A 25,281-nucleotide genomic window follows, 5' to 3' on the forward strand; every position below is an offset into this window, starting at 1 on the left:
TAATCCACTTTCATCTCCCTGCTCTCTTTGATTAAACACTAAACCCACCATTCAGAGGATTTCATATGGTGGCTGTTTGATGCCCTACGTATGACCACAAAGAGTTCTCTCTGAAGTCAGACAGTTTAAAATGTGCCCTTGCCAAGCTGGTAGTCATTGTATAAGAGAGAGAGAGAGATATTGCCCATGAACTGTCATCATAACAATGAATAGCCCTATTTGCTCACCCAAGGACTCCAGTGGAGACCAATAGAGATACAATATGTCTCACTAGTTCGCCATCAGAACTCTTTCATGTTCAGCCAATCCTGATTCCTGTGGGTGTGTATCTGGCCTGGTGCCAGACTCTAATAGCCTGGTGTAGTACCCATATGAAACTAGATTGAGCGGACTTTCTGAGACTCTCCCAGACCTGCTGTCCTTCTAATGAGAACCTTAAGGAGGCAGTGGAAAGAAATAGATTGAGGTCTTTAAAAAGTTCAACATGAGCCAAACTCAAACCAAATGTTCCCAATTTCACTGCTTGTTCGTCGCCATCTTCGGATGTGTTTATTTATTTTTTTAAATAAAGGCAATGTTTTATATGTCTGCGGACAAACCTGGAACGCCTGCCTTATAAGGTCATGATATTGAAAACGCAAAGTGGTCTTGCAAGAGGATGAAAGGAATTGCTTACTTCAGGTACAATTTACAAGCCATCACAGACTGCATAGAACAGCTGTGCTTGACTTCATACAACTACTTGGGGCCGTTCTCTTTGTTAGTGCGAAGTATGTAGTACTTTGTCCACCTTGGCAAAGAAAAGAATAATCCCATTAAAGCATCAGAGAAACCGTTTTAACATTGAGGAGACATGTGAAAACATTTGACTTTGACAGCGAGGTGTTTGAACTCAGTAGCTTGCGCTTTCCATTAGTCTCTATTACACGTTGTTCCATAGCCTTTGAATAGAATATTCCCGGACGGATTTTTCTTGAACAATATATAAATAAAGATGGTGTGTTTTCACTTATCAGCCAATGAGTGAGTTTGTCTTTGTTAGCTGTGGATCCAGCCCAGTCTGAGTCTTTGTTCAGGCTTTTGTCTCTTTTCACCCCTCACACACACACACATCAGACGTCACACCCTCCCTATTATGCTGCTCATTGCTGTTGACTTCTAGAAAGAACCATTCAGTAAGCACTTAATCATTTCTGGAACATTAAACATGATTTATGTATTTTATACTGGATCTTTCCTAATGCATGCTCGTTGATAAGCCTTGTGGAGAATGTTAGAATCTTAACAATTCCCCTTCTAGATTTAGTTTTGGTTTCTACAGATGTAACCTATGACTCATACCTGAAGTGAACAATGGCTTGTTTGTTACACCTCGAAGCAGGAAGGAGGATTGTTTGAGGCTAGCATGTGAAGGTTATTACCCTTCTCACCATGATGTTGTCATCTTTCTCAATGTCCAGCTATGAAGACATGAAAGTACTGAAATGGAAAGGTGTCCTATTTTTGGGGGACTTCCTACTGAGTTATTGACATAGAAGGGATGGAGTTACCACCTATACAAGCAGCCCTAGTCATTGCCCAGCTCTGACCTATTATAGCGCACACCTAGGGCCACTTTAATACCTACCCTGTATTCTGATAATGACACTAGATAGATTACCTTTCTGAGTCTGGTAAGAACATTACAAACAACAGAGGATTTTTTTTTGACTAGAATAAAATGGTGATGCCTATTTAATAGGCTACTTGACTGTCAGGAATATATGGCTTATGTACAGTGGAAGTGTTTTATTCCAGTCACCTCTTAAAATTCCCTGATGTAAATTAAGCATCCTGTCTGGTCTGCATGGAAGCATACACTGTAACAGAAAACTGTAAATTATACAGTTATTTTTTGTATTATACTCCAGCATACTGTAAATGATGGTGCATTGTGGGAAGATGTGGGTGGGGAAGAACTGCTGTATTTCGAATGGTACTGTAATTCCACCCCACAGAATACATTACATTTTTTTTTTGCGCCAAAAACCTTTTAACCACTAGTGGTGCATGTTATTGTTATTTCTGTCTCATTAACATATTTTGAGGTGTGCCTTGAAAGAGGCTATATTTGTTGCACCTGTGAGTGAGAACGCTGCACCAATTTAACTCCTCTGTGGTTATATTATCCCATCAATTTAAAATGTATAGGGAACAGATTGGATAGGGAACAGATTGGAACGGCAGCAAGTCTTAACTGGTTGAGCATTTTACCATGTCTGTTTTGCCCTGTAGTCACTGCCAGTTTGGAAGGCTTTGTTAAGGCCAGTAGAAGTGCAAGTGATATGAAACACCAACCATTCATTAACATTCTGTAATGTTTGTAAACACTTTACCTAGCAGCCATCCTGCTTGCACCAATCCCTTTTAAATTACAGTGAAATACAATCCCCACCTATCAATTAATTAATGAATTCACACCGATTACGGTAGCATACACTTTTTTACAGTATAATACAGTACATTTTACAGTATTGTACTGTGTGTCATTACACTGTACTTGCTTCGATACCGCATTTATTTGACAGTGTACTGTAATATGAAATACACCATTTGTCTTGCCACTGAGCTGCCTGTAAGCCACTGTAAAATTCACGGTAACCCCTTTACAGTGTACTAATCACTGTTGCACACATGTAGTCACCATATGAGCATGGCTACCACTAACTTCAATAACCCCACTAATCTAGTTAACCCCCAACACATCTGGAAACAATCTCTTAGAAGAAAACAAAACAAATGGAGACCAATAGCAGAAATACAATCTCACTGATTTCTTCGAGAAGACAGGACAATGGATAGCCCTACTGCGACGCGCAGCAGTGTTCTACCACTCGAAACACTGTGTTTAAACAGGTGCAGGCCTCATTTGGTTACTGTATTTGCTCTTTTCCTAGAAGGCCAGTGTTTGGCTTCACAATTAAGAGAGCCGGCTAACACAAGGAGGCATCAGAAAGGCTTATTTGTCTCGAGCATCGTTTTAGAAAAACATCTGCACTCTCAGCTTCACATCTGTCAAGGATAAAGCCACTTGTGTGTTTGCGTGCACGCGCAAATTTGCGGGTGTTAAAATAAAAAAGTGCTGTGAGTCTTATATCTGTGTGTTGATTCGGGAGGGATTGAAATTGTCGTCATTTTCGGTGAATACATGAAGTGTTAACCAGGTGGTGGTGTTGTTACACGACTGTGTTGAGCTAATTTCCATTAACTCTGGGGCGTCAGGTAGCCTAGTGGTTAGAGTGTTGGACTAGTGACTGAAAGGTTGCTAGATCGAATCCCCGAGCTGACAAGGTAAAAATCGGTCGTTCTGCCCCTGAACAAGGCAGTTAACCCACTGTTCCTAGGCCATCATTGTAAATAAGAATTTGTTCTTAACTGACTTGCCTAGTTAAATAAAGGTTACATTTTTATTTTTTATTTTTTTTAACTCTGAGTGAAAAAGACATGGGAGAGGCCTCTTCACCTGCATGCTTTGTTGCAGGTTGCATTTTTAGAATCGTTTGTTTTAATATCTATGTTTCTAAATAGACATTGATTGATTAATTGAACTTATGCTACACAAAGACAAATGACCTACATGTTTCTAAACTAATCCAATTTGTAAGTGCTTGGACTTATTTCACCCGTTATTGAGATGGTTATGCCAGTTCAGATGGTTTAGGTAGTCTCTTTATCAATCTTCTCTATGTGGTCCCTGGAAGAGGAAACAAGACCGTGGACCGAAGCACGTTTGTTTGAAATGGAAAAACGTTGCGGCAGCTATTGGTATAGAAGAACATCGAGACAAAAGCAGCTGCTTTACAAGTGGGATGCAGTGTTGAGCGCTACATCCCGCAGGGTTCGGCTGATTGTACGCGGATTCTGACAGCCGGTTAAATAGCGTCCCTTGAGAGGGCTACAACAAAATGTATGTCTGGAGAAGTGCAGTATTATCATAAGAAGACGTATACTTGGAATGGAGAGGAAAAAGAGAGGCAGAGGAGGTCTAAGCGAGGGGGGGGGGGAGAGGGTGAGCTTGAGTCGGTTAAAATGGCTGTTAAATGATGGTATGTTAAAGAAGAATGGTAGAACGTGTAAGCAGAGTGAGCTGTATGCCGGATCGAAGACAGGAGGAGAAATGGAAGTGAATGAGGGCGAAGTATCTGAGTTGGTAGGTGTGGTGAAGTTCTCAGAGCCCAAGGCTTGCACCGAGGGTCAGGATAAAGATGAGTCTGTGACAGTAGGAGTGAAGTTTTTGGAAAAAGTGGACCCTTGCCTTTTGGCTGATCCATTTGTGGATTCATGGTGGGTGAAAACAGAGTTGGGTGCTGTGGAATCAGTGAAGGTAACCAGAAGTGGTCTTGTGATAATTGTTCGTTTCTGGTCAGAGGGAGCAGGCACTCCGCGTTAAACGAATGGGGGCGAGAGATGTGAGTTGTTTTGCCCTCAAGAAAAGGGTGCCATTGAAAGGAGTGATTACTGGGGTAGCGGTAAATGTGAAAGTTGACCAACTGAAGCGGAAGATTCCCGGAGTTTGTGATGCTCGTCGTTTGGGCGGCGTGAGTGGTGAAACAGAAGAGTCGTTGTATGTTCTTTTGAGTTTTGATGTTGAGTCTTTGCCCGACAAAGTGATGTTAGGATATACGTTTTTGTGCCGAATACATTACGTTGTTTCAGGAATCAAGCTTATCGGCATGTGTCAGCAGTGTGTAGGAGGGAGGTTCCTAGGTGTGCAGAAGGGCATGAGACAAAGGAATGTGTAGCATTGGGGAAAGTAGTGGTATGTGTTAATTGTAGGGGTACCCATGGGTCTGGGGATCAGAAATATCCAGTGCGAGAGAGGCAGGTTGAGGATTCCAGGGTTAGAGTAGTGCAGAAGTTTTCACTGCCTCAGCATATGACGAAAGTAGAGGAAGATGGCTCAAACGGAAGGGATCCTGGGAGGAGTGGTGTGAGTAGTAGATCTGTACCAGTACAGAGTGATAAACCAACAGTAAGATTGGATTATAGGCATTTATAGCCATGTTTATCAACTGTACTGCAGGGATGGAAGGTCAGTCGCAGAAAATTGAGGTTGTGGTAGCAGCTGCAGAGAGGTTTTTGCGTGTGCGAGACTTGACGTCAGAAGAGTTACCGGGTGTGTTACGTGGTGGTGTCCCATCCTTTCAGGCTGTTGGCCCGAAGTAGGACTAAATAGATTTAAATAGTAGGGTGGTATTTTTTTAGTGTAGGATTAGATGGTAGGGCATTTGTTGATTAATTTAAAATATATATATTTTAAGCAAAGTATAAGGGACTTATACTTCAGTCTAGTAGGTGGCGGTAATGCAACATTTGTTGGATGCCAACCGCCGTTAAACCTCATCGAATAAAAATATTCCCTACCTTGGCAGTCATTCTAAATGCAGATTGCGGGTGATTTAAAAAGTTTCAATCGTTGGCTATCCTAATTCCAAAAGAAATTATATAACACTTTGTAAGCCAGCATTATACGACTTGCCGATGTGGCCTGCAAACCAGGAGTTTCAGACCAGTGTGTTAGGGTAAAACTAGACTTTCGAAGTATGACATTGTAAAAAAAAAAAAGTTAGTTATCAGCGTTACTTTTATGATAAAATATTCACTTATACACTCACTGACAGCCATCAAAACACAGTCATGGTACCTCTAAAATTCACTTGAAAGGCACCCTGGGAAATAAATATGCAAATACAGTAATATTTTACACCCTACAGTGTTAAAACATCACCCAAAAATGTGTTACTGTAACACGACAGGTGTTAATTCCCTAAGCCTGAGAAAGTGTAAGAGCATCAGCTCTAATAAAGTGTTAATTTAATTCTGAATTTGTAACGCCCATTGTGTTAGGGACCCAACACTATTGGGGTGTTAGTTTATCAATACTTTGAAAAGTGTTAGTTTAACACTATTTCAGTAAATCACATATAATTACTAAGAAACTGTTCAATTTAACACTGTAAGTGTAAAAATGATGATCGCAAATTTGCTTTGTGAGTGTGTGTGTGTGGACACTTCAGCATTAAAGTGTGTATATGACTTTGCCCGGTCTGTATTTAAAGGGAAACCTGCCATAAGCTAATGGCTCATTTGCATATCATAGAAAAAATAATAATGGACTAATTTGTTTCATTTGTCAAATTCAAACAGAGAAACTATTTAAAGACCAGCAACTTCAAATCCACTTTAGTTTTCAGAATACTATACACAATTATAGCTGTATAACTTCATGAGCAGGTCCTTCAATGAGGCAATCTGTGATTGGTACAGTTGAAGTCGGAAGTTTACATACACTTAGGTTGGAGTCATTAAAACTCGATTTTCAACCACTCCACAAATTTCTTGTTAACAAACTATAGTTTTGGCAAGTCGGTTAGGACATCTACTTTGTACATGACACAAGTAATTCTTACAACAATTGTTTACAGACAGATTATTTCACTTATAATTCACTGTATCACAATTCCAGTGGGTCAGAAGTTTACATAAACTAAGTTGACCGTGCCTTTAAACAGCTTTAAAAATTCCAGAAAATGATATCATGGCTTTAGAAGCTTCTGATAGGCTAATTGACATAATTTGAGTCAATTGGAGGTGTACCTGTGGATGTATTTCAAGGCCTACCTTCAAACTCAGTGCCTCTTTGCTTGACATCATGGGAAAATCAAAAGAAATCAGCCAAGACCTCAGAAAACAATTTGTAGACCCCCATAAGTCTGGTTCATCCTTTGGAGCAATTTCCAAACGCCTGACGGTACCACGTTCATCTGTACAAACAATAGTACGCAAGTATAAACACCATGGGACCACGCAGCCATCATACCGCTCCGGACATGCTGTCTCCTAGAGATGAATGTACATTGGTGCGAAAAGTGCAAATCAATCCCAGAACAACAGCAAAGGACCTTGTGAAGATGCTGGAGGAAATGGGTACAAAAGTATGTATATCCACAGTAAAACGAGTCCTATATCGACATAACCTGAAAGGCCGCTCAGCAAGAATGAAGCCACTGCTCCAAAACCGCCATAAAAAAGACAAACTACGGTTTGCAACTGCACATGGGAACAAAGATCGTACTTTTTGGAGAAGTGTCCCCTGGTCTGATGAAACAAAAATAGAACTGTTTGGCCATAATGACATCGCTATGTTTGGAGGAAAAAGGGGGAGGCTTGCAAGCCAAAGAACACCATCCCAACCGTGAAGCACGGGCGTGGCAGCATCATGTCGTGGGGGTGCTTTGCTGCAGTTCACAAAATAGATGGCATCATAAGAGGGGAAATTATGTGGATATATTGAAGCGACAACTCAAGACATCAGTCAGGAAGTTAAAGCTTGGTCGCAAATGGGTCTTCTAAATGGACAATGATCCCAAGCATACTTCCAAAGTTGTGGCAAAATGGCTTAAGGACAACAAAGTCAAGGTATTGGAGTGGCCATCACAAAGCCCTGACCTCAATTCTATAGAGAATTTCTGGGTTAGAACTGAAAAAGCATGTGTGAGCAAGGAGGCCTACAAACCTGACTCAGTTACACCAGCTCTGTCAGGAGGAATGGGCCAAAATTCACCCAACTTATTGTGGGAAGCTTGTGGAAGGCTACCCGAAACGTTTGACCCAAGTTAAACAATTTAATGGCGATGCTACCAAATACTAATTGAGTGTATGTAAACTTCTGACCCACTGGGAATGTGATGAAAGAAATAAAAGCTGAAATAAATCATTCTCTCTACTATTATTCTGACATTTCACATCCTTAAAATAAAAGTGGTGATCCTAACTGGCCTATGAAAGGGAATTAAGGATGTCAGGAATTGTGAAAAACGAGTTTAAATGTATTTGGCTAAGGTGTATGTAAACTTCCGACTTCAACTGCACATCAACTTTTTGACTTTTAAATAAAGCCATTCATTTTTGAACAATATTTGTTGCTGTTTGAATCCCAGATTGCACTTGTCAATACTGCCAGTGTCATATTGACTCTGATGAGAGTAAAGTCATATGGTCTGTATTTATGCTGCAATAGTTTATGTGTCGGGGCCTAGGGTCAGTCTATTATATCTGGAGTATTTCTCCTGTCTTATCCGGTGTCCTGTGTGAATTTAAGTATGCTCCCTCTAATTCTCTCTCGCTCCCTCTCCCGGAGGACCTGAACCCTGGGACCATGCCTCAGGACTATCTGGCCTTATGACTCCTTGCTGTCCCCATTCCACCTGGTCGTGCTGCTGCTCCAGTTTCAAATGTTCTGCCTGCGGCTATGGAACCCTGAACTGTTCATCGGACGTGCTACCTTGTCCCGGACCTGCTGTTTTCAACTCTCTCTCTCTCTACCGCACCTGCTGTCCCTAACTCTGAATGCTCGGCTATGAAAAGCCAACTGACATTTACTCCTGAGGTGCTGACCTGTTGCACCCTCTACAACCACTGTTATTATTATTATTTGAACCTGCTGGGGGGGTGCGCTCGCTCGCTCGCGTGCGTGCGTGCGTGCGAGAAAAACAATGCCCATAGATCTCAGTTGCATAAAAACAATTGTCCGTCATAGCAAAACATTTTCCTGGCTCTAATTTCATTAATTTGTCAAATGAAGCAGAGAAAGTATTTGCAGACCAGCCACTACAAATCCACATTACTTTTCACAATATTATACACAATTACAGCTGTATCACTTCACGAGCAGGTCTTTAAATGAGGCAATCTGTGATTGGTACATCCATTTTTGGGACTTTTAAATAAAGCCATTGATTCCAGAAGAACACAACCGCTTTGTTGCTTTTTGAATCCCAGATTGCCTTTGTCAATATTGCCAGTGTCATATTGGCTGGCTCTGATGAGATCAAAGTCCATAGCCTAACTCATATGGTCTGTGTTAAAAAACCAAGATCATCTGTGATTTAAAAAAAACAACAAAGCAGTTACCCTGGCCTTTAAAGAGACATGCAACTTTACCTAAATCATACACCAGTGCCTGACCAGAACAAATAAACTCAAACGTGTGTGTGTGTGTGTGTGTGTGTGTGTGTGTGTGTGTGTGTGTGTGTGTGTGTGTGTGTGTGTGTGTGTGTGTGTGTGTAAAAAACAACGCCGTAGGTCTCCTGGAGTCGTCTGGTGGTCATGTGAAAAAGAGTGTGTGTAAATTGCTTCTGAATGTTAAGCTGATAAGACAGCTCATTTGTTCTGGGTTGCGTTATGTTACGTATCCATGTAGTGTGTGTGTGTGTGTGTGTGTGTGTGTGTGTGTTCACGTTTCATATCACAGCTCATAAAATAAGCCTACCCCGTGTTAAACGATCAACTTCGAGTTTTATGCCACGCATGCAGTAGTTGCTTTAGAACTAGTGGCTTCTCCTTTGTTTCCTACGTGTTCCAGTCATTTCAATAAAATACTGCGCAGTGTATTCATAGGTTATAGAGACAGACCGAAGCACAGTTTCATAAATAAGTGAGAGAATCAAATAAAAGTAGACTCAATATAACTGTATTTATCGCTGATGTCCAGTACTAAAGTCAAACACGGTAGAATCTGAACCCACACTCCACTTCCCATAAAGCAAAGCTACCATCTCTCTAGAAAGACACAATGCATGATGATGGGGGCTCATTGAAAAAAATCACTGTGATAACTGCAATAATATTCAGTATTATTGTGTGCGTGCGTGCGTGTGTGTGTACGTGTGCACACTGTGCTGCATGGCAATCCAAATCAAATCAAGCTGTATTTATACAGCACATTTCAGACATGGAATGAAACACAATGTGCTTCACAGGAAATAAATTATAAAAACAATGAAAATAAAAACTGAAGTATTTACTACACAACAAACATAAGAGGACAAAAAGCATCCTAAGGAAAAGCAAAGCTAAAAAGGTGTGTTTGAAGATCTCTTTTAACCTGTTGAGGCTAGGGGGTGCTGTTGTCACTATTTATGTAAATCGTGTAATTTTTGAAACGGCTTCCTACTAAATTCTTGATCGTACAATATGCATATTATTATTATTATTGGATAGAAAACAGTCTCTAGTTTCTATAGCCGTTGAAATTTTGTCTCTGAGTGGAACAGAACTCATTCTACAGCAATTTCCCTGACATGGAGTCAGATTTCACACATTTTGGCCCCTGATCTGGAGTCAGTTAAAAGGCCACTGTTATTGCTATGAGTATACAGACACTGCTTACGTCTTCCCCTGGATGCCTTTACGTGATGACGATTTGAATGGTATCGATTGCCCAATCACAGCCACTATAAAACAAAAACACGTGTAGGTAGGAACTCTTTTCCAGCTGCGTCAGGCGCGCGGAGGACACCGACCTGCACCAAGCACTAGTGAAGCCAGTTATATTTCTCCGGTCATGTTTCTACTCGTTATAGGAGTTAAAAACATCATAAGGTAGTTAATTTAAACCGTTTTATAGCAATTTATTTCCGTTTAGTGCGATTTTGGGACATTTATTTCTGAGACACTGTGAATCTCTGGGCATGGTTCCAGTTCATGCCGAACGCAATGGGCATTTATACATGGCAAGAGGACAGCTTTCGACCAAAAGACGATTAGACCCAAGAAAGGATTCTTTGCCCAAGATTCTGATGGAAGAACAGCTCAAAGTAGGAACAATTTATTATGATAAATCGTGTTTCTGTCGAGAAATGTTAATCACTTAGGACGCCATCTTGTTTGACGTAGACCAGTGCCTGGCGCAAACTGTATTGAAAAGTAAGGATAATTTAAAAAATGTAAATCAGCGATTGTATTAAGAATTAAATTGTCTATCAATCGCTGTCCACCCTATATTTTTTAGTCACGTTTATGAGTATTTATGTATACGACTAGATCACTGTCTAATATGGCGCACGACATTGTCTGACCAGCTGGGCAACTTTTGTCATTGTCTAACCATGATTTTGGTGGCTAAATATGCACATTTTCGAACAAACTGTATATGTATGTTGTAATGTGATTTTACAGGAGTGTCATCTGAAGAATTCTGAGAAGGTTAGTGAAAAAATTAATATATTTTGGCGATGTTTACGTTATCACTCTCTTTGGCTAGAATCAATGCTCTGGTAACGTTTGCATATGTGGTATGCTAATATAACGATTTATTGTGTTTTCGCTGTAAGACACTTAGAAAATCTTAAATATTGTCTGTATTCACAAGATCTGTGTCTTTCGATTAGTGTATGCTGTGTATTTTTACGAAATGTTTGATGATTAGTAATTGGGTAAACACGTTGCTCTATATATTTATTCTAGTCCATTTGTGACGGTGGGTGCAATTGTAACCTATGCCATCTACCTGAAATATGCACATTTTTCTAACAAAACCTATCCTATACCATAAATATGTTATCAGACTGTCATCTGATGAGTTTTTTTCTTGGTTAGTGGCTATCAATATCTTAGTTTAGCCGAACTGGTGATAGCTACTGGTGTTGGTGGACAAATAAAAGATGGTGTCTTATGCTAATGAGTTTAGCTAATAGATTTATATCTTTACATATTGTGTCTTCCCTGTAAAACATTTTAAAAATCGGACATGTTGGCTGGATTCACACGATCTGTGTCTTTCATTAGCTGTATTGGACTTTAATGTGTGAAAGTTAAATATTTAAAAAATATATATTTTTTTAATTTCGCGGCTCTGCCTTTTCAGTGGAACAGTCCTAGACAGGTTAAATATGTCCACAGTTTCGGCCCCACTCAGGTTCTCTGGCAGGCTATTCCAGAGGCAGGGGTCATTATAACTAAATGCTGCCTCTCCATGCCTCTTGGTCCTAGGCTTTGGGATAGTTTAAAGGTCAGTGTCAGAAGACCTGAGGGACCTACTGGGTACATAACTTAAAAGCATGTCTGATTTAAAAAACGAATAGAATAATCTTAATGTATTCTAAAACTCACAGGCAGCCAGTGCAGCGACATTAAAACCGGTATAATATATGCTCTCCGTCTGGTCTTGGTCAGTACCCGTGCTGCAGCATTCTGTATGTTTTGCAGTTGACCAATGGCTTTCTTGGGTAGACCAAACAGGAGAGCATTACAGTAGTCAAGCCTGCTTGTAATAAAAGCATGGATGAGTCTCACCTTGGAAATGTTCCTCAGGTGGTAAAAAGCTATATTGCTCACATGGAGACTTCTCTCGGCTAGATAGATAAAGCATCGGAAAGGATTAGGGAGGACAGGGGTCAGCTGACCAGAAAGGATTTGGGGAGGAACACACAAGGAATGAGGTCTTTGCGCTTTAGTTCCGCTACATCAGCAGGAAACCAACAGGAGGCAGCAGCCTTGTGGGAGATTAGCAGGAGATTTGGAGAAGAAAAGAACAGCCCTGTGAATGGAGTTCAATTCCTTTCGGCGAGCTGCACTAAGGCACACACAAGGCTCCCTCCATCCCACCCGAAATTAGGCACGGAGAACAGAAGACTCCCATAAACAGATTAAGGAAGACGGGGGGAGGCAGGGGGGAGGGGGGGGGGGGGCATTCCGCTACCCAGACGCTGAGAGGGAGGGATGAGAGGGAGGACAGGAGAGAATTTAGGGAGGGGAGGATAGAGGGAAGATGAGGGGAAGGAGAGTGAATAAAGAAGGTTAGGAGAAGAAGAGGGGATTATTAAGAGAGAGGGTAGGATAGGGGGGAGAGGTAGGGGTAGGGCCCCCATAGCCAGTGTTATTTGTACATTAGACTAACTAGACTGGCCTATTCCCTACTGGAGCTGTTTCTGTGGGAACGGATGGCATGTTGCAAATAATAATACCTGTCATAAATAATGTACCTTTTTTACACAAGCACCACAGTAGGTGTGGACTTAGTAATTCGACTCTCTATCTTTCTTTGCCCAGACAGGAATGTAATAAGGAAGACTGAACCCTACCACTCTGTCATCTGTTGACAGGTTTACCCTACAGTAAGTCTGGGTCTGGGATAGAGCTGGTTCTACCTGCTGTAAACCCTCCAGATGTCCTGCTAGCCTAAAGTTAGACCAGGGGCTCGCCTGGTTCAGTATCCCAGTTTAGATGCTCCTCAGATGGGTCAGTACTCACCCTGGTGTCAACATTGGTGGGTCTGGGGCCATGACTGAAGGCCTGTGCTGGGTCCTTGTGGTACACCTTCAGGCAGGAGTGATCCGTGATATTCCTGTGGGGGGAGGGAGAAACATCCAGAGGGAAATGAGGAGGCCAGAATATATCACTATTGGATAGTGGTCTCCTATACCCAGACATTGGTGTGTACTCTGACATGGCTATGTCGTACACAGTCCACAGTCTGCTGTACTGAGCCATCCTGGTGTTGTGTCGAAACGTGTCCAGTAGGCCCGAAACGTGTCCAGTAGGCCCGAAACGTGTCCAGTGGGCCCGAAACGTGTCCAGTGGTGTTACAGTGGAAAGGATCACTCAAATAAATCAATAAAGCTTCTTCTGGTCTTTGTTTTTTCCGTGTCAATTATTGCTCCTGTGCCGTCTACTACTGAGCCAGCCGGCGAGGAATGAACACAGTGATAACTTTTACAGCCCTGATAAAAAAAGGTTAGAGCTAGTCACAAAGTACACATCACACCGCCGCAAGAACACTACAGATAGAGATAGAGCCAGAATACTTGTTTTTTTTTCTTCACTTTGAGCCTTCAAAATCACAGGGGGGAGGACGGTTCATAATAATGGCTGGAACGGAGCTAATGGAATGGCATCAAACACATGGAAACCATATTTATTTGTATTTGATACCATTCCACTGATTGCGCTCCAGCCATTACCATGAGCCCATCCTCCTTAATTAAGGTGCCACCAATCTCCTGTGTTCAAAATGGAGTATAATCACCCAGTGTGCTGTAAGCTTGTATTCTACAGAAATATGAATATTTAAATATAATTTTTTTAAATGTAAAAACAGGTCCTGTATGCACTTTCAATTCATTGCCCTGGGTATTGAACAGTAACTTATATCTATTGTTGAATTTTATGATGTACCAGGAAGTGGGCAAACTGAGTGAAGGTGATTGGTGACGTGACTGTGTGTGGGCATGACCGTGAGGGCAAGAAAACCCTTGTCATTGTTGTCTTATGAGTCATACCCCTCTGGAAAACTCAAAAGAACAGAGACGACTTATTGTGTTTTTAAAAGGCCAGGCTAATGACAAAGCTACATGTGCCAAGAGTCACTTTCTGCACAGAGACGAGAAGACACCACCGCTTAACACATGGGACACTACCACTTAACACACCCTGCAACTCTTCTGACATTAAGTCTCGCACACAGAATGTGGCCAAGTTGGCTATACCTCACTCACTCACTATAAATCTGAGGCTCTGGAAGAAACAAGACTGTTTATAGGTTATTTTCCGATCCTTTTGTTCTGCCAACTGAGCAGCGATGAAACGTGTCAAAACAAATGGATTCGGCCACAGCTGAACTTTCCACTTTCTTCTACCATCACATGGGTGTAAATGAGAGGAAATAGAGGCTCGGAGACTGGTTGCGACCCAGATGGCAACCTATTTTCTATGTAGTGCACTACTTTTGACCAGGGCCCATAGGCAAACCGATAAGGCTCTGGTCAAAAGTAGTGCACTATATAGGAATAGGGCACCATTTGGGACTCACACACGGTGTTGTTTGGGTTTGTTTTGGTGGTGGTGGAACTAAAGGTTCTTCCACTACTGTAGAGCACCACATCCTGAGCCCTTTCATCCACATAGCTATTGAGTTGACTGGAAAGTGGGGAGGAAGAGGATCTATAGCAGGCTGCTTGCAGCCCGGGCCACTTCCTGTGCTGGGATAGCTCCTTAGACAGGAAGTACTTAAAGAAGGGAGAGAGGAAGGCTGCTGGGTAGCTCTGAGGATCTTACACGGTTGAAACTGAGACGACACATTGGGAAGCAACCCCCAAATAACCTACTCTATAACCCAGTCTGGGAAAATAGAGACGAAACACCCACATACACATAGGTACTGGACAAAAAAAAACACACACCCACTTACCTGACGTCGGTGAGCTCGTAGTACATGTTCCTCATGTCGTCTTTGACATAAACAGCCACACTGGGAGACTCCAGCATCTTCATGGTGAGTTGCTGGGGAAAGGCACTCACAAACAGAGCCCTGATGGTGTCTCCACTGGTGATCTCATTGGGCATCCGGATCTGCTTAGTCTCGTCTCCGTACTGCAGGTACAGCACGCCTGGGGAGAAGACAGGGAAGGAAAGGGGGTTAATGGAGGGTTACTGAGGGGTTAATGACTGGTTGATGATGATCTGGTGGCTCTTAACCATGTAGCTACAGAGGTGTCACACCAGTGTTGTGTATTTATGTACTATGGTGCTTGTCTTTCTGTACTGTGGCCCACCTAACTCGTGTGCAGTTCTGTCCTCTTATGTGCAGTCCGACATACACCACAAACACTACCTTTACTGTTTTTACAATGAGTAACTACAATATCTTTACTGTATTTACAAATGAGCAACTATAATATCTTTACAATATTTACAAATACTAACTACAAAATCTTTACTGTTTTTACAATGAGTAACTACAATATCTTTACTGTATTTACAATGAGTAACTATAATATCTGTACAATATTTACAATAAGTAACTATAATATCTTTACAATATTTACAAATAGTAACTACAAAACCTTTACTGTATTTACAATGAGTAACTATAATATCTTTACTATATTTACAATGAGTAACTACAATATCTTTACTGTATTTACAATGAGTAACTATAATATCTTTACAATATTTACAATGAGTAACTATAATATCTTTACAATATTTACAAATAGTAACTACAAAACCTTTACTGTATTTACAATGAGTAACTACACTATCTTTATTATATTTACAATGAGTAACTACAATATCTTTACTGTATTTACAATGAGCAACTATAATATCTTTATTGTATTTACAATGAGCAACTATAATATCTTTATTGTATTTACAATGAGTAACTATAATATATCTTTACTGTATTTACAATGAGTAACTATACTATCTTTATTATATTTACAATGAGTAACTACAATATCTTTACTGTATTTACAATGAGCAACTATAATATCTTTATTGTATTTACAATGAGTAACTACAATAGCTTTACCGTATTTACAATGAGTAACTACAATATCTTTACTGTATTTACAGTGAGTAACTATAATATCTTTACTGTATTTACAATGAGTAACTATAATATCATTCCTATATTTACAATGAGTAACTACAATAGCTTTACCGTATTTACAGTGAGTAACTATAATCTCTTTACAATATTTACAATGAGAATTTAGAGAAAGGTGATAAAGTTAAAGACCCATAAAACCATAAGCATCGGTGTGTATGTGTGCATGCAGGCGGATGCATACAGTACGTGTGCTTATGCAGTTCGTAAGTCATGTGGGTTGTATGAGGGTGATGTGGGATGGGGAAGGAAGAGGGACGTGGCTGTGTGTTGTGGGTGGGAAGGGCGAGCATTAGCAAAGCATCCAACAGACAAGACACTGAACTCCTGAACTCTGGGTGTGGCTTCTGTCCTGCACTCCACCAAAGCATATGAAATACATTACACACTCACAAACAACACACCCTTGCCCACAGACAAAGACATACATTTTCAAAAGACTCGGAGCCTTGACGGCTTTAAAGACGTTATATGTCCATACGGGACAGTAACAAATAAAGAAGCCTGTGAATATTGTTTTCTAGTCAAAGCCTCGTCATCTGACGTATTATAACAGATACGCAGCTTATACATGAAATAAGAGCTTCCTGTATACAATAGGGTACATACAGTACACATTGTGTATCATTTAGGATCAGTCACTATCTAGTGTACTGATAGAGAGGAGCTTTTCCTAACACGGAGTGGCTCCATAAAAGGAGCGGACCAGTAAAAAAACGGCTACATGTTTCCAGTAATGTAATACAAGATCCTACAGGCTGTTTTAAAGAGAGGGAGGGACAAAAGCAGGAAATAAAAGTGCTGAGCCATTCTATGGCACATACATCTATGGCTCTACTAGGATAGACTTGTAACAACTTAACAAAGTCTGTTTGCGATCTAACTCGCTCCTCCGTTGTGTATTGTTATACTAGCAGTCTGGCTTTTCATGAAGATGAAGGACCACGCAGACCCTCCTAATACGACGTGTGTTATTCAATGGCTGAAAAAAAATATAATGTTTTTTTTGAGCTTGACTGATGAGATAGTGAAGTGTTAGAAAGAATAGGACGAGTCAAAGGGAAGTATTCGGACCCATGCCGACTCTGGCATACATGTGTGCTGAGGTCAGCGGCTGAGACCGCTGGACCACACAATAGTGTACAATTTTTTTTTTTTACCAGTGCCCATAGTGACTATATAAGGAATAGGGTGTCATTTGGAACACACACTTGGCTTCATATTCTATTATACATGCAATGGAAAATTCCCTCAAACCCAAACTTTAATTAGCTCCTGAGACTTTGGATGGCTAAATTCGAGCGCAGAGTTGGATCGCAGGGCTGTATGTGGCCGCTGATCGTCTGGTTTCACTCTCTAAATCAGAACCAAATGGCGTGGCCGCACAGCAAATGGTCAGGGGAGAACGTACTTTGTCTACAGCCCAAATGGCACCCTATTCCCTATACAGTGCACTACTTTTGACCAGAGACCTATGGGCCTTGGTCAAAAGTAGTGCACTCTAAAGGGAGCAGGGTGACATTTGGGACGAAGTCTTAGTTTCCAGGGCTTGCTGCTAGGTTTTATGACAGTCAGATCCTATTCCAGACTCTGCTCTTATGCATCTCCAAATCGAACCCAATCACCTTCAATTACGTTAATTTCAAATGCAGCATAAATAGAATTCTGCATTTGCCTCTCTTCCACAATATAAAACACAGTACAACAATAAATAAACAACTAACAGACCTCCCAAAACAACTGCTACACTACTGTATAAATATGGTGTAGCACTACTACACATCAGCTATAAGTAACATAGAGAGAATAGAGAAACTCACTTGAATAGAGTCATTTCAAGATGGCAGCTACTGTAACTCCAGTCTTGTGCTAAGGAGTCTTCTGACTGAAGGCACTACTTCTACTGGCACAGGGCTCTTAAGGAAGACCAGATGTCTCTGGGGACACAACTGTGTGTGTGGGGGAGGTTCCGGGGTGAAGTTTCCCCAAGGTACAGATCTAGGATCAGCTTCCCCTCCCCCAATCCTAACCTTAACCATTAGTGGGGGAAATGAAAAGCTGACCCAAGATCAGCAACCAGGGGGCCACCAGAGGAATGCTGGGTAATATGCCCTTTTTTCTCCACCCCCTACATTACCCCATAACCCACTCTGCTGGCATAACACGTTCTCCTGGTAAGTGTGTGTGTGTGTGTGTGTGTGTGTGTGTGTGTGTGTGTGTGTGTGTGTGTGTGTGTGTGTGTGTGTGTGTGTGTGTGTGTGTGTGTGTGTGTGTGTGTGTGTGTGTGTGTGTGTGTGTGTGTGTGTGTGTGTGTGTGTGTGTGTGTGTGTGTGTGTGTATGTGTGCACACCTGTGTGTGGAGTAGTATATTCTTGTAGATGTTTATGTACAATGTCTGCAATTCAGCATCTCAAACCAAAGCAAGACCCCACTTTTGGCACAGAGCAGCATGCAAAATGACTTCCTGTTGGTTAAAGGGGTGTGCTGCCCAAATGTAAACAATTCATTTAGAGGCACTCGAAGTAAATTGAAATGAGTCAACCTAAAGTCACATTCAACTAAGATGTGTGTCCTCTGCTTTACAATTTTCAAAGAAGCTTTTTAAGAAGCCGTATCCTGTGAGGCCCAGAGGCCGATTACACGTTGAGATGAGAGTTGAAGCATACTCTCTCTCTGTTGGGTTCAGCAAAGTTAAATGACTATCTCTTAGAAGAAGCTACGCTGCAGCGTATTAATACAACTCTGCACAACTGAAGGCGTTTGTCATATTGATGCAAAAGAAGTGCCCTTTGCGCTGTTAACAAACCCCATTTCTAATCCTGCCAATAACAGTGTGTGCGTCTGTGTGTGTGCGTCTGTGTGTGTGCGTCTGTGTGTGTGTGTCTGTGTGTGTGTTAAACAGGATGGCATATTGTTGGAGGATTCTGTAATCTCACTATGCTAAGGAAATGAATTCTAATTAAGGCTAGGAGCAAGCAGGCGACGCAAAGGACGAGGAGGAAGGGGGTGGGGGGTGAAGTGTGTTTGTGTGTGTGTGAGTGTTTGTATGTGTGTTTTTAAGAAAAAGCTAGCAGTCCTTGGTCTAGTTGTGGTTAACGGCCTCATAATCACAGTGTGGTCATGTTGCGGTCCCCTACCTAGCGAGCGGTCCCTGGTCTGGTTGGTGGAGCGCACTACGGGCAGGCTGGCACGGGAGCGGCTGCCTCTGGTGAAGGCAGAGGGGGCATCAGCCTCTGACATGGTGTCCAGAGACTCCAGAGAGGCCAGGGAGAGGTGCTCAGGCTGCTCCCCTACAATGGAGCTGCTGGGGCCGTGCGCAGGGCTTCTGCTCTGGAGGGGAGAAGAGGAGAAAGGGGGTAAATTAGAAGGGGTCGTGATACACAGGAACAGGGTTGGGAAAACTCTGGTAACTTTGAAAGTTTACCGTAATATTGCAACCCGACATAGGAAACGAACACAAACTGAAACACATTTATTAGAGGACACTTTTGTCCATCAAAACCACCACAGCACTGTGCAGCAAGCACAATTCTTCAACCAACAATGCCATCTCAACCACACAATAGTGTTAATGCTTTTTTTCCCGAAAGCTGCATTATGCAGAAATCACTCCGCCATTCCCTGGTTGCTAAAATTATAATAGTTTGCCTAATTTCAATTTATGTGACAAAACAAGCATGCATAGCGTAGAGAATCATTCCATCTAAACTGTACCATCTAAACCGCTGTGTTTTTAAGGTGTTCGAAGCTGATGTACAAAACTGGAAGTAAAAGACCGGGAAGCAGAGAAATAGTGCACTTAGAACAGATATGCCGCTTCTTAGCCTTGCTTTCATTGAGAATGTCTAACTAAAATTTCTATGTGAATTTGGTCAGGTCGCCCAAAAAGTTACATATTGCAGCTTTAAGAGAAAGAGAAGCTTTTTAACTACAATGTTAACACAGTGAAAACCCCAGTGTAATTTTTTGGACTTCCAGTCATGCATTCCAGTCTATTTGAGTGTAATTTGTTTGCATCAATACAGATAGCAGACACACAGACTCACACCACCTGCTACATTTCACACAAGCGCACACACTATGATTTTCACAGTTGCAAAAAAACAAGGGGGGAGGGGCAGTAATTTGGGTGTGCTGGATATCCCCCCCCCCCCCGGGTCTTTGACTAATGTGGACAGTGTTTTTGGCAGGAGTACACAGATCAGGTGAGGGGGGGTGGAGAGGGCAGGAGAGGTCAACATACGCACACACGCGCAAACACATTCTCGCACACGTGTTAGTTGGGATGCAGACGGAGCCACATGCCCAGGCATGATAAGACACTCCCTGCTGTATTTTCACACTATGATTTTCCATGTTGCTGCTGCTAAAAAAAAAACCAAGACAAGCGGTCCCCTAAGCCTTATCATGCATGTTTCTCTCTTGCCAAGCCTCACACAACTTTAGTGAAGGGTTAATACGCACACTACCATGCTTTTTTTTGCCTATGGTGCAGGTAGTTACAGGCCCAAAATCGACATTGTAGAGAAAAAACACAAATAACTCCAGCACACAAGATTTTTTTTTCCCGGTCAGAGATCTTTTTCAAGCTTCGCACAACAACCAAGGGGAAAGGGTGTGGTGAGGGTGATTAAAGCCACCGATGAGTCCAGCAGGCAGTCCTGTGGGCCTGGCAGAGTAATAGAGAATGTGGAGCTCATTGAGGATCTTGGTGGTGTTGTAGGGTGACCTGTGCCAGGCTGACAGTGTGACTCACATGGAGAGGAGAGTACACAGAGAGCCCTTTATCAAGCTAATGGCTCCACGCACACAGCCAGGTTAACTACACAGTCATTGCGCACACGCACACGCATAAACACACACACAAAGCACTCGGAAAGGTGATGGTGAGTGTGGGGTGTTGGGGAGGCGGTGGGGAAGTAATTCGGGTGTGCTGGATATCCCCCCCCCCCCGGCCCTTTGACTAATGTGGACAGTGTTTTTGGCAGGAGTACACAGATCAGGTGAGGGGAGGTGGAGAGGGCAGGAGAGGTCAACACACACACACACAGGCTAGTTGTGATGCGGACAGAGCCACACGCCAAGTCATGATGCAGATAAGATAAAAGGCAGACTAACTGTGTGGGGCAATTGGATTTTCAGCAAGTACCTCTGAATGTCAAGCTCAGAATGGAGAGAAGACAACATGCCCTGTAATGACTGATGAGAGACAGAGAGAGAGAGAGAGAGAGAGAGAGAGAGAGAGAGAGAGAGAGAGAGAGAGAGAGAGAGAGGGAGAGAGAGAGAGAGAGAGAGAGAGAGACGGAGAGAGAGAGAGAGACAGAGAGAGAGAGACAAGAGAGAAAGAGAGAGAGAAGAGAGAGAGAGAGCGAGACAGAGAGAGAGAGAGAGACAGAGAGAGAGAGACAGAGAGAGAGAGAGAGAGAGAGACAGAGACAGAGAGAGAGACAGAGAGAGAGAGAGAGAGAGAGAGAGAGAGAGAGAGAGAGAGAGAGAGAGAGAGAAACAGACAGAGAGAGAGAGAGAGAGACAGAGAGAGACAGAGAGAGAGAGAGAGAGAGACAGAGAGAGAGACAGAGACAGAGACAGAGAGAGAGAGAGAGAGACAGAGAGAGAGAGAGACAGAGAGAGAGACAGAGACAGAGAGAGAGACAGAGAGAGAGAGAGAGAGAGACAGAGACAGAGAGAGAGAGAGAAAGGAAGGAAGAAGCAGGGAAGGGGAGAGATTGAGGAAAGGCAGACGGTCATCCAACATATCAAGAAACCCAGCAATGTGAACAGAACAGAAAAGGTCACAATCGGAAATGCTCATGTGTCCAATATGTGTGAGATTATCTCGTTTTTCAGCGAGATGATACCGTACTGTGCAGTATCTGCTCTCCCGCAGATCCAACATAACAACTGCCTAATCCCTTGCTTTAAATAGCTGTGTGATTGTTTTGAATAGTCATCACTCTTCTCACCAGCGCCCTCGGTATTATCCAGACTAGCTCTGTGCTGAGTCACCGTATGATATTGTTGAGTTGATAAGACGTGTAACCTTCGGTGTCACAAACCACAGTCGGGACCGGTCACCTGACACAGCAGCAGCATCCTCTGTCCATATCTGGTCAAAGGGTAGTGCACTACATAGGGAATAGGGTGTAATTTGGCACGCTGACTGAGCACTGGGAACACCAACTCTATTAGAATACACTTACTCCATCTATATTGAGGGGATAGTTAAGGTCCTTTATATGCATGGCCCAGGATGAGAGTGTCACGTGGCGGGTCGGGTTCAGTTGACTTGTCATCCGAAACCATGATGCATGCTCGGTAAGTTGAACCGAATTGTAATTATTTATGAGTTCACCCAATTATGTTGAGGTAGATACAGTACGAGGCTGTTACTCTGAAAACCAGGCAGTGTCATACAGTATACAGTACATGTGACACGTGGTTTAATACTTACTGAGGCTGAGCAGAATGGAGTCGAGATGCTTGAGCCAATCAAGGCTCTTCAGTGGGATTGTAATTATGTGGATAAAATGGAAGATAGACCTACCACCTCTCTGGGGATAGTGGTAAGGGAGTTTACACACTTAACGCCAAATGATAAGGTGTCCATCGGATGAGCTTAGCAGGTTATTTCCTCCCCCGCACACACACACACACACACACACACACACACACACACACACGCATCCGCACACGGACGCACACACCCTCTCTCTGGCAGGTGCTCCATTTGGCACCCCTCTATCACAGAAAAAAGCCACTTCCTGTTCCCGCTGAAACCACTTCCTGTCATGGCTACAGATGTGAAAACCACGGTTTAACCTATGATTACCACCGCCTACCTGCTGTTAGACACATCGACCCGGTCACGGCTGGGAGGATAGACCTAAATTCCACATATAACTCTGTGTGGCTTAGTTAGCTACGACAGTCAAGGGTAACCATAGTGCACTTACTATTTTAACACGGAGTATCATATCATATGTAGATAATTTACTGCACAACAGACATGAAAAGTGTAAATACAAGGCACTGAGAAGTGAGCCAGTGTCATACAGACACAAATACAATTCTCACTTGTAAAGATATGTAGAAGCTACTGTGAAATTAATGAAAAAATATATATAAAGAAAATTATTGAAGTACTTCAATGTTGATGATTTTGTCAAGGGTTCTCAAAGTGGTACTGCGGGGGGTCTGTGGACAGATCTCCCCCAAAAATGTTTTACATTTCATTTTTTTATGAACATTACTAACAACAGATTAAACTAATTTTGGCCAAGGGATCCGTGGAATAAGTTTTAATAAGTATTTTAATATAATACAATGTAATATTATTCATCTAAAATGTATGTTCTTAACCCTGGGAAACATGGGCCTGGGAGGCTCACAGGGATATTGGTATCCACAGTATCAATTTCAACTCGATACTTTAAAAATGTGTTTACATATTATTTATTTTTTACACAAATGCACTATAATTCAAGTTCTCTCTTTGCCTCATGGAAAAATTTGTAGAATTGCAGATAATTCACTTGAAAACTGAAACTGTCACGTTCCTGACCTGTTTTCTCTTGTTTTTGTATGTGTTTAGTTGGTCAGGGCGTGAGTTGGGGTGGGCATTCTATGTTTTGTGTTTCTATGTTTAGGTCAGTGGTAATTAGCCTTATATGGTTCTCAATCAGGGACAGGTGTTTGACGTTTCCTCTGATTGAGAACCATATAAAGGTAGGCTGTTCACACTGTTTGTTTGTGGGTGGTTGTCTTCCGTGTCTGTGTCTGTGCACCACACGGGACTGTTTCGTTTGTTTGTTTGTTTGTGTAGTCTGTACCTGTTCATGCGTTCTTCGTGTATATGTAAGTTCTCTAGTTCAGGTCTGTCTACGTTTGTTTATTTGTTTTGTAGTTTGTTGAAGTATTTTCGTGTTTCGTCTTTACTTTAATAAATATCATTATGTCATATCACAACGCTGCGCTTTGGTCCAATCCCTACTCCTCCTCTTCGGACGAAGAGGAGGAGAACAACCGTTACAGAACCACCCACCAAACAAGGATCAAGCAGCGTGAGAGGAACCAGCAACAGCGGCCAAAAAAACAGGACTCGTGGACTTGGGAGGAAATATTGAATGGAGAAGGACCCTGGGCTAAGGTGGGAGAGAATCGCCGCTCTCGGGAGGCGATGGAGTCAGCGAAAGCCCAGGATCGGTGGTATGAGGAGGCAGGTAGGAGATGTGGCTGGAAACCCGAAAGTAAACCCCAAAAATTTCTTGGGGGGGGCTAAAAGGGAGAGTGGCGAAGTCAGGTAGGAGACCTGCGCCTACTCCCTGTACTTACCGTGGAGAGCGAGAGTACGAGCAGACACCGTGTTACGCAGTAGAGCGCATGGTGTCTCCTGTACGTGTGCATAGCCCGGTGCGGTACATACCAGCTCCTCGTATCGGCCGGGCCAGATTGAGCATTGAGCCAAGTGCCATGAAGCCGGCTCTACATATCTGGCCACCACTGCGTCTCCTCGGGCCGGCTTACATGGCACCAGCCTTACGCATGGTGTCCCCGGTTCGCCTACATAGCCCGGTGCGGGTTATTCCACCTCCCCGCACTGGTCGGGCGACGGGGAGCATACAACCAGGTAAGGTTGGGCAGACTCAGTGCTCAAGGGAGCCAGTACGCCTGCACGGTCCAGTATTTCCGGCGCCACCTCCCCGCTCCAGGCCAGTACCACCAGTGCCTACACCACGCACCAGGCTTCCAGTGCGTCTCCAGAGCCCTGTTCCTCCTCCACGCACTCTCCCTATGGTGTGTGTCTCCAGCCCAGTGCCTCCAGTTCCGGCACCAAGCATCAAGCCTCCTGTGCGTCTCCAGAGCCCTGTACGCACTGTTCCTTCTCCCCGTACTCGGCCTGATGTGCGTGCCCTCAGCCCGGTACCACCATTGCCGGTACCACGCACCAGGCCTATAGAACGCCTTGAGAGTCCAGTGTGCCCTGTTGCTGCTCCCCGCACTAGCCTGAAGGTACGTGTCTTTAGCCCGGCACCTCCAGTTCCGGTACCACGCACCAGGCCTACAGTGTCTGG

General features: G+C 42.8%; 1 protein-coding gene across 12 annotated transcripts in view; it reads right to left on the reverse strand.

Annotated features, from left to right (window-relative positions):
- The window catches only part of LOC129859409 (uracil nucleotide/cysteinyl leukotriene receptor-like), a 281,933-nt gene that overhangs the window by 31,114 nt on the left and 225,538 nt on the right, over positions 1-25,281 (reverse strand). For all 12 annotated transcript variants that reach the window (XM_055929177.1, XM_055929175.1, XM_055929176.1 and 9 more), the window contains 3 exons: positions 19,348-19,540; positions 15,008-15,206; positions 13,072-13,165 (listed from right to left, as the gene is read on the reverse strand). In XM_055929177.1, the coding sequence (XP_055785152.1) occupies positions 13,072-13,165; positions 15,008-15,206; positions 19,348-19,540 (486 nt within the window). The remainder of the gene's footprint in view (positions 1-13,071; positions 13,166-15,007; positions 15,207-19,347; positions 19,541-25,281) is intronic.

This window comes from Salvelinus fontinalis, chromosome 7, assembly GCF_029448725.1.
Source record: "Salvelinus fontinalis isolate EN_2023a chromosome 7, ASM2944872v1, whole genome shotgun sequence".
NCBI lineage: Eukaryota > Metazoa > Chordata > Actinopteri > Salmoniformes > Salmonidae > Salvelinus > Salvelinus fontinalis.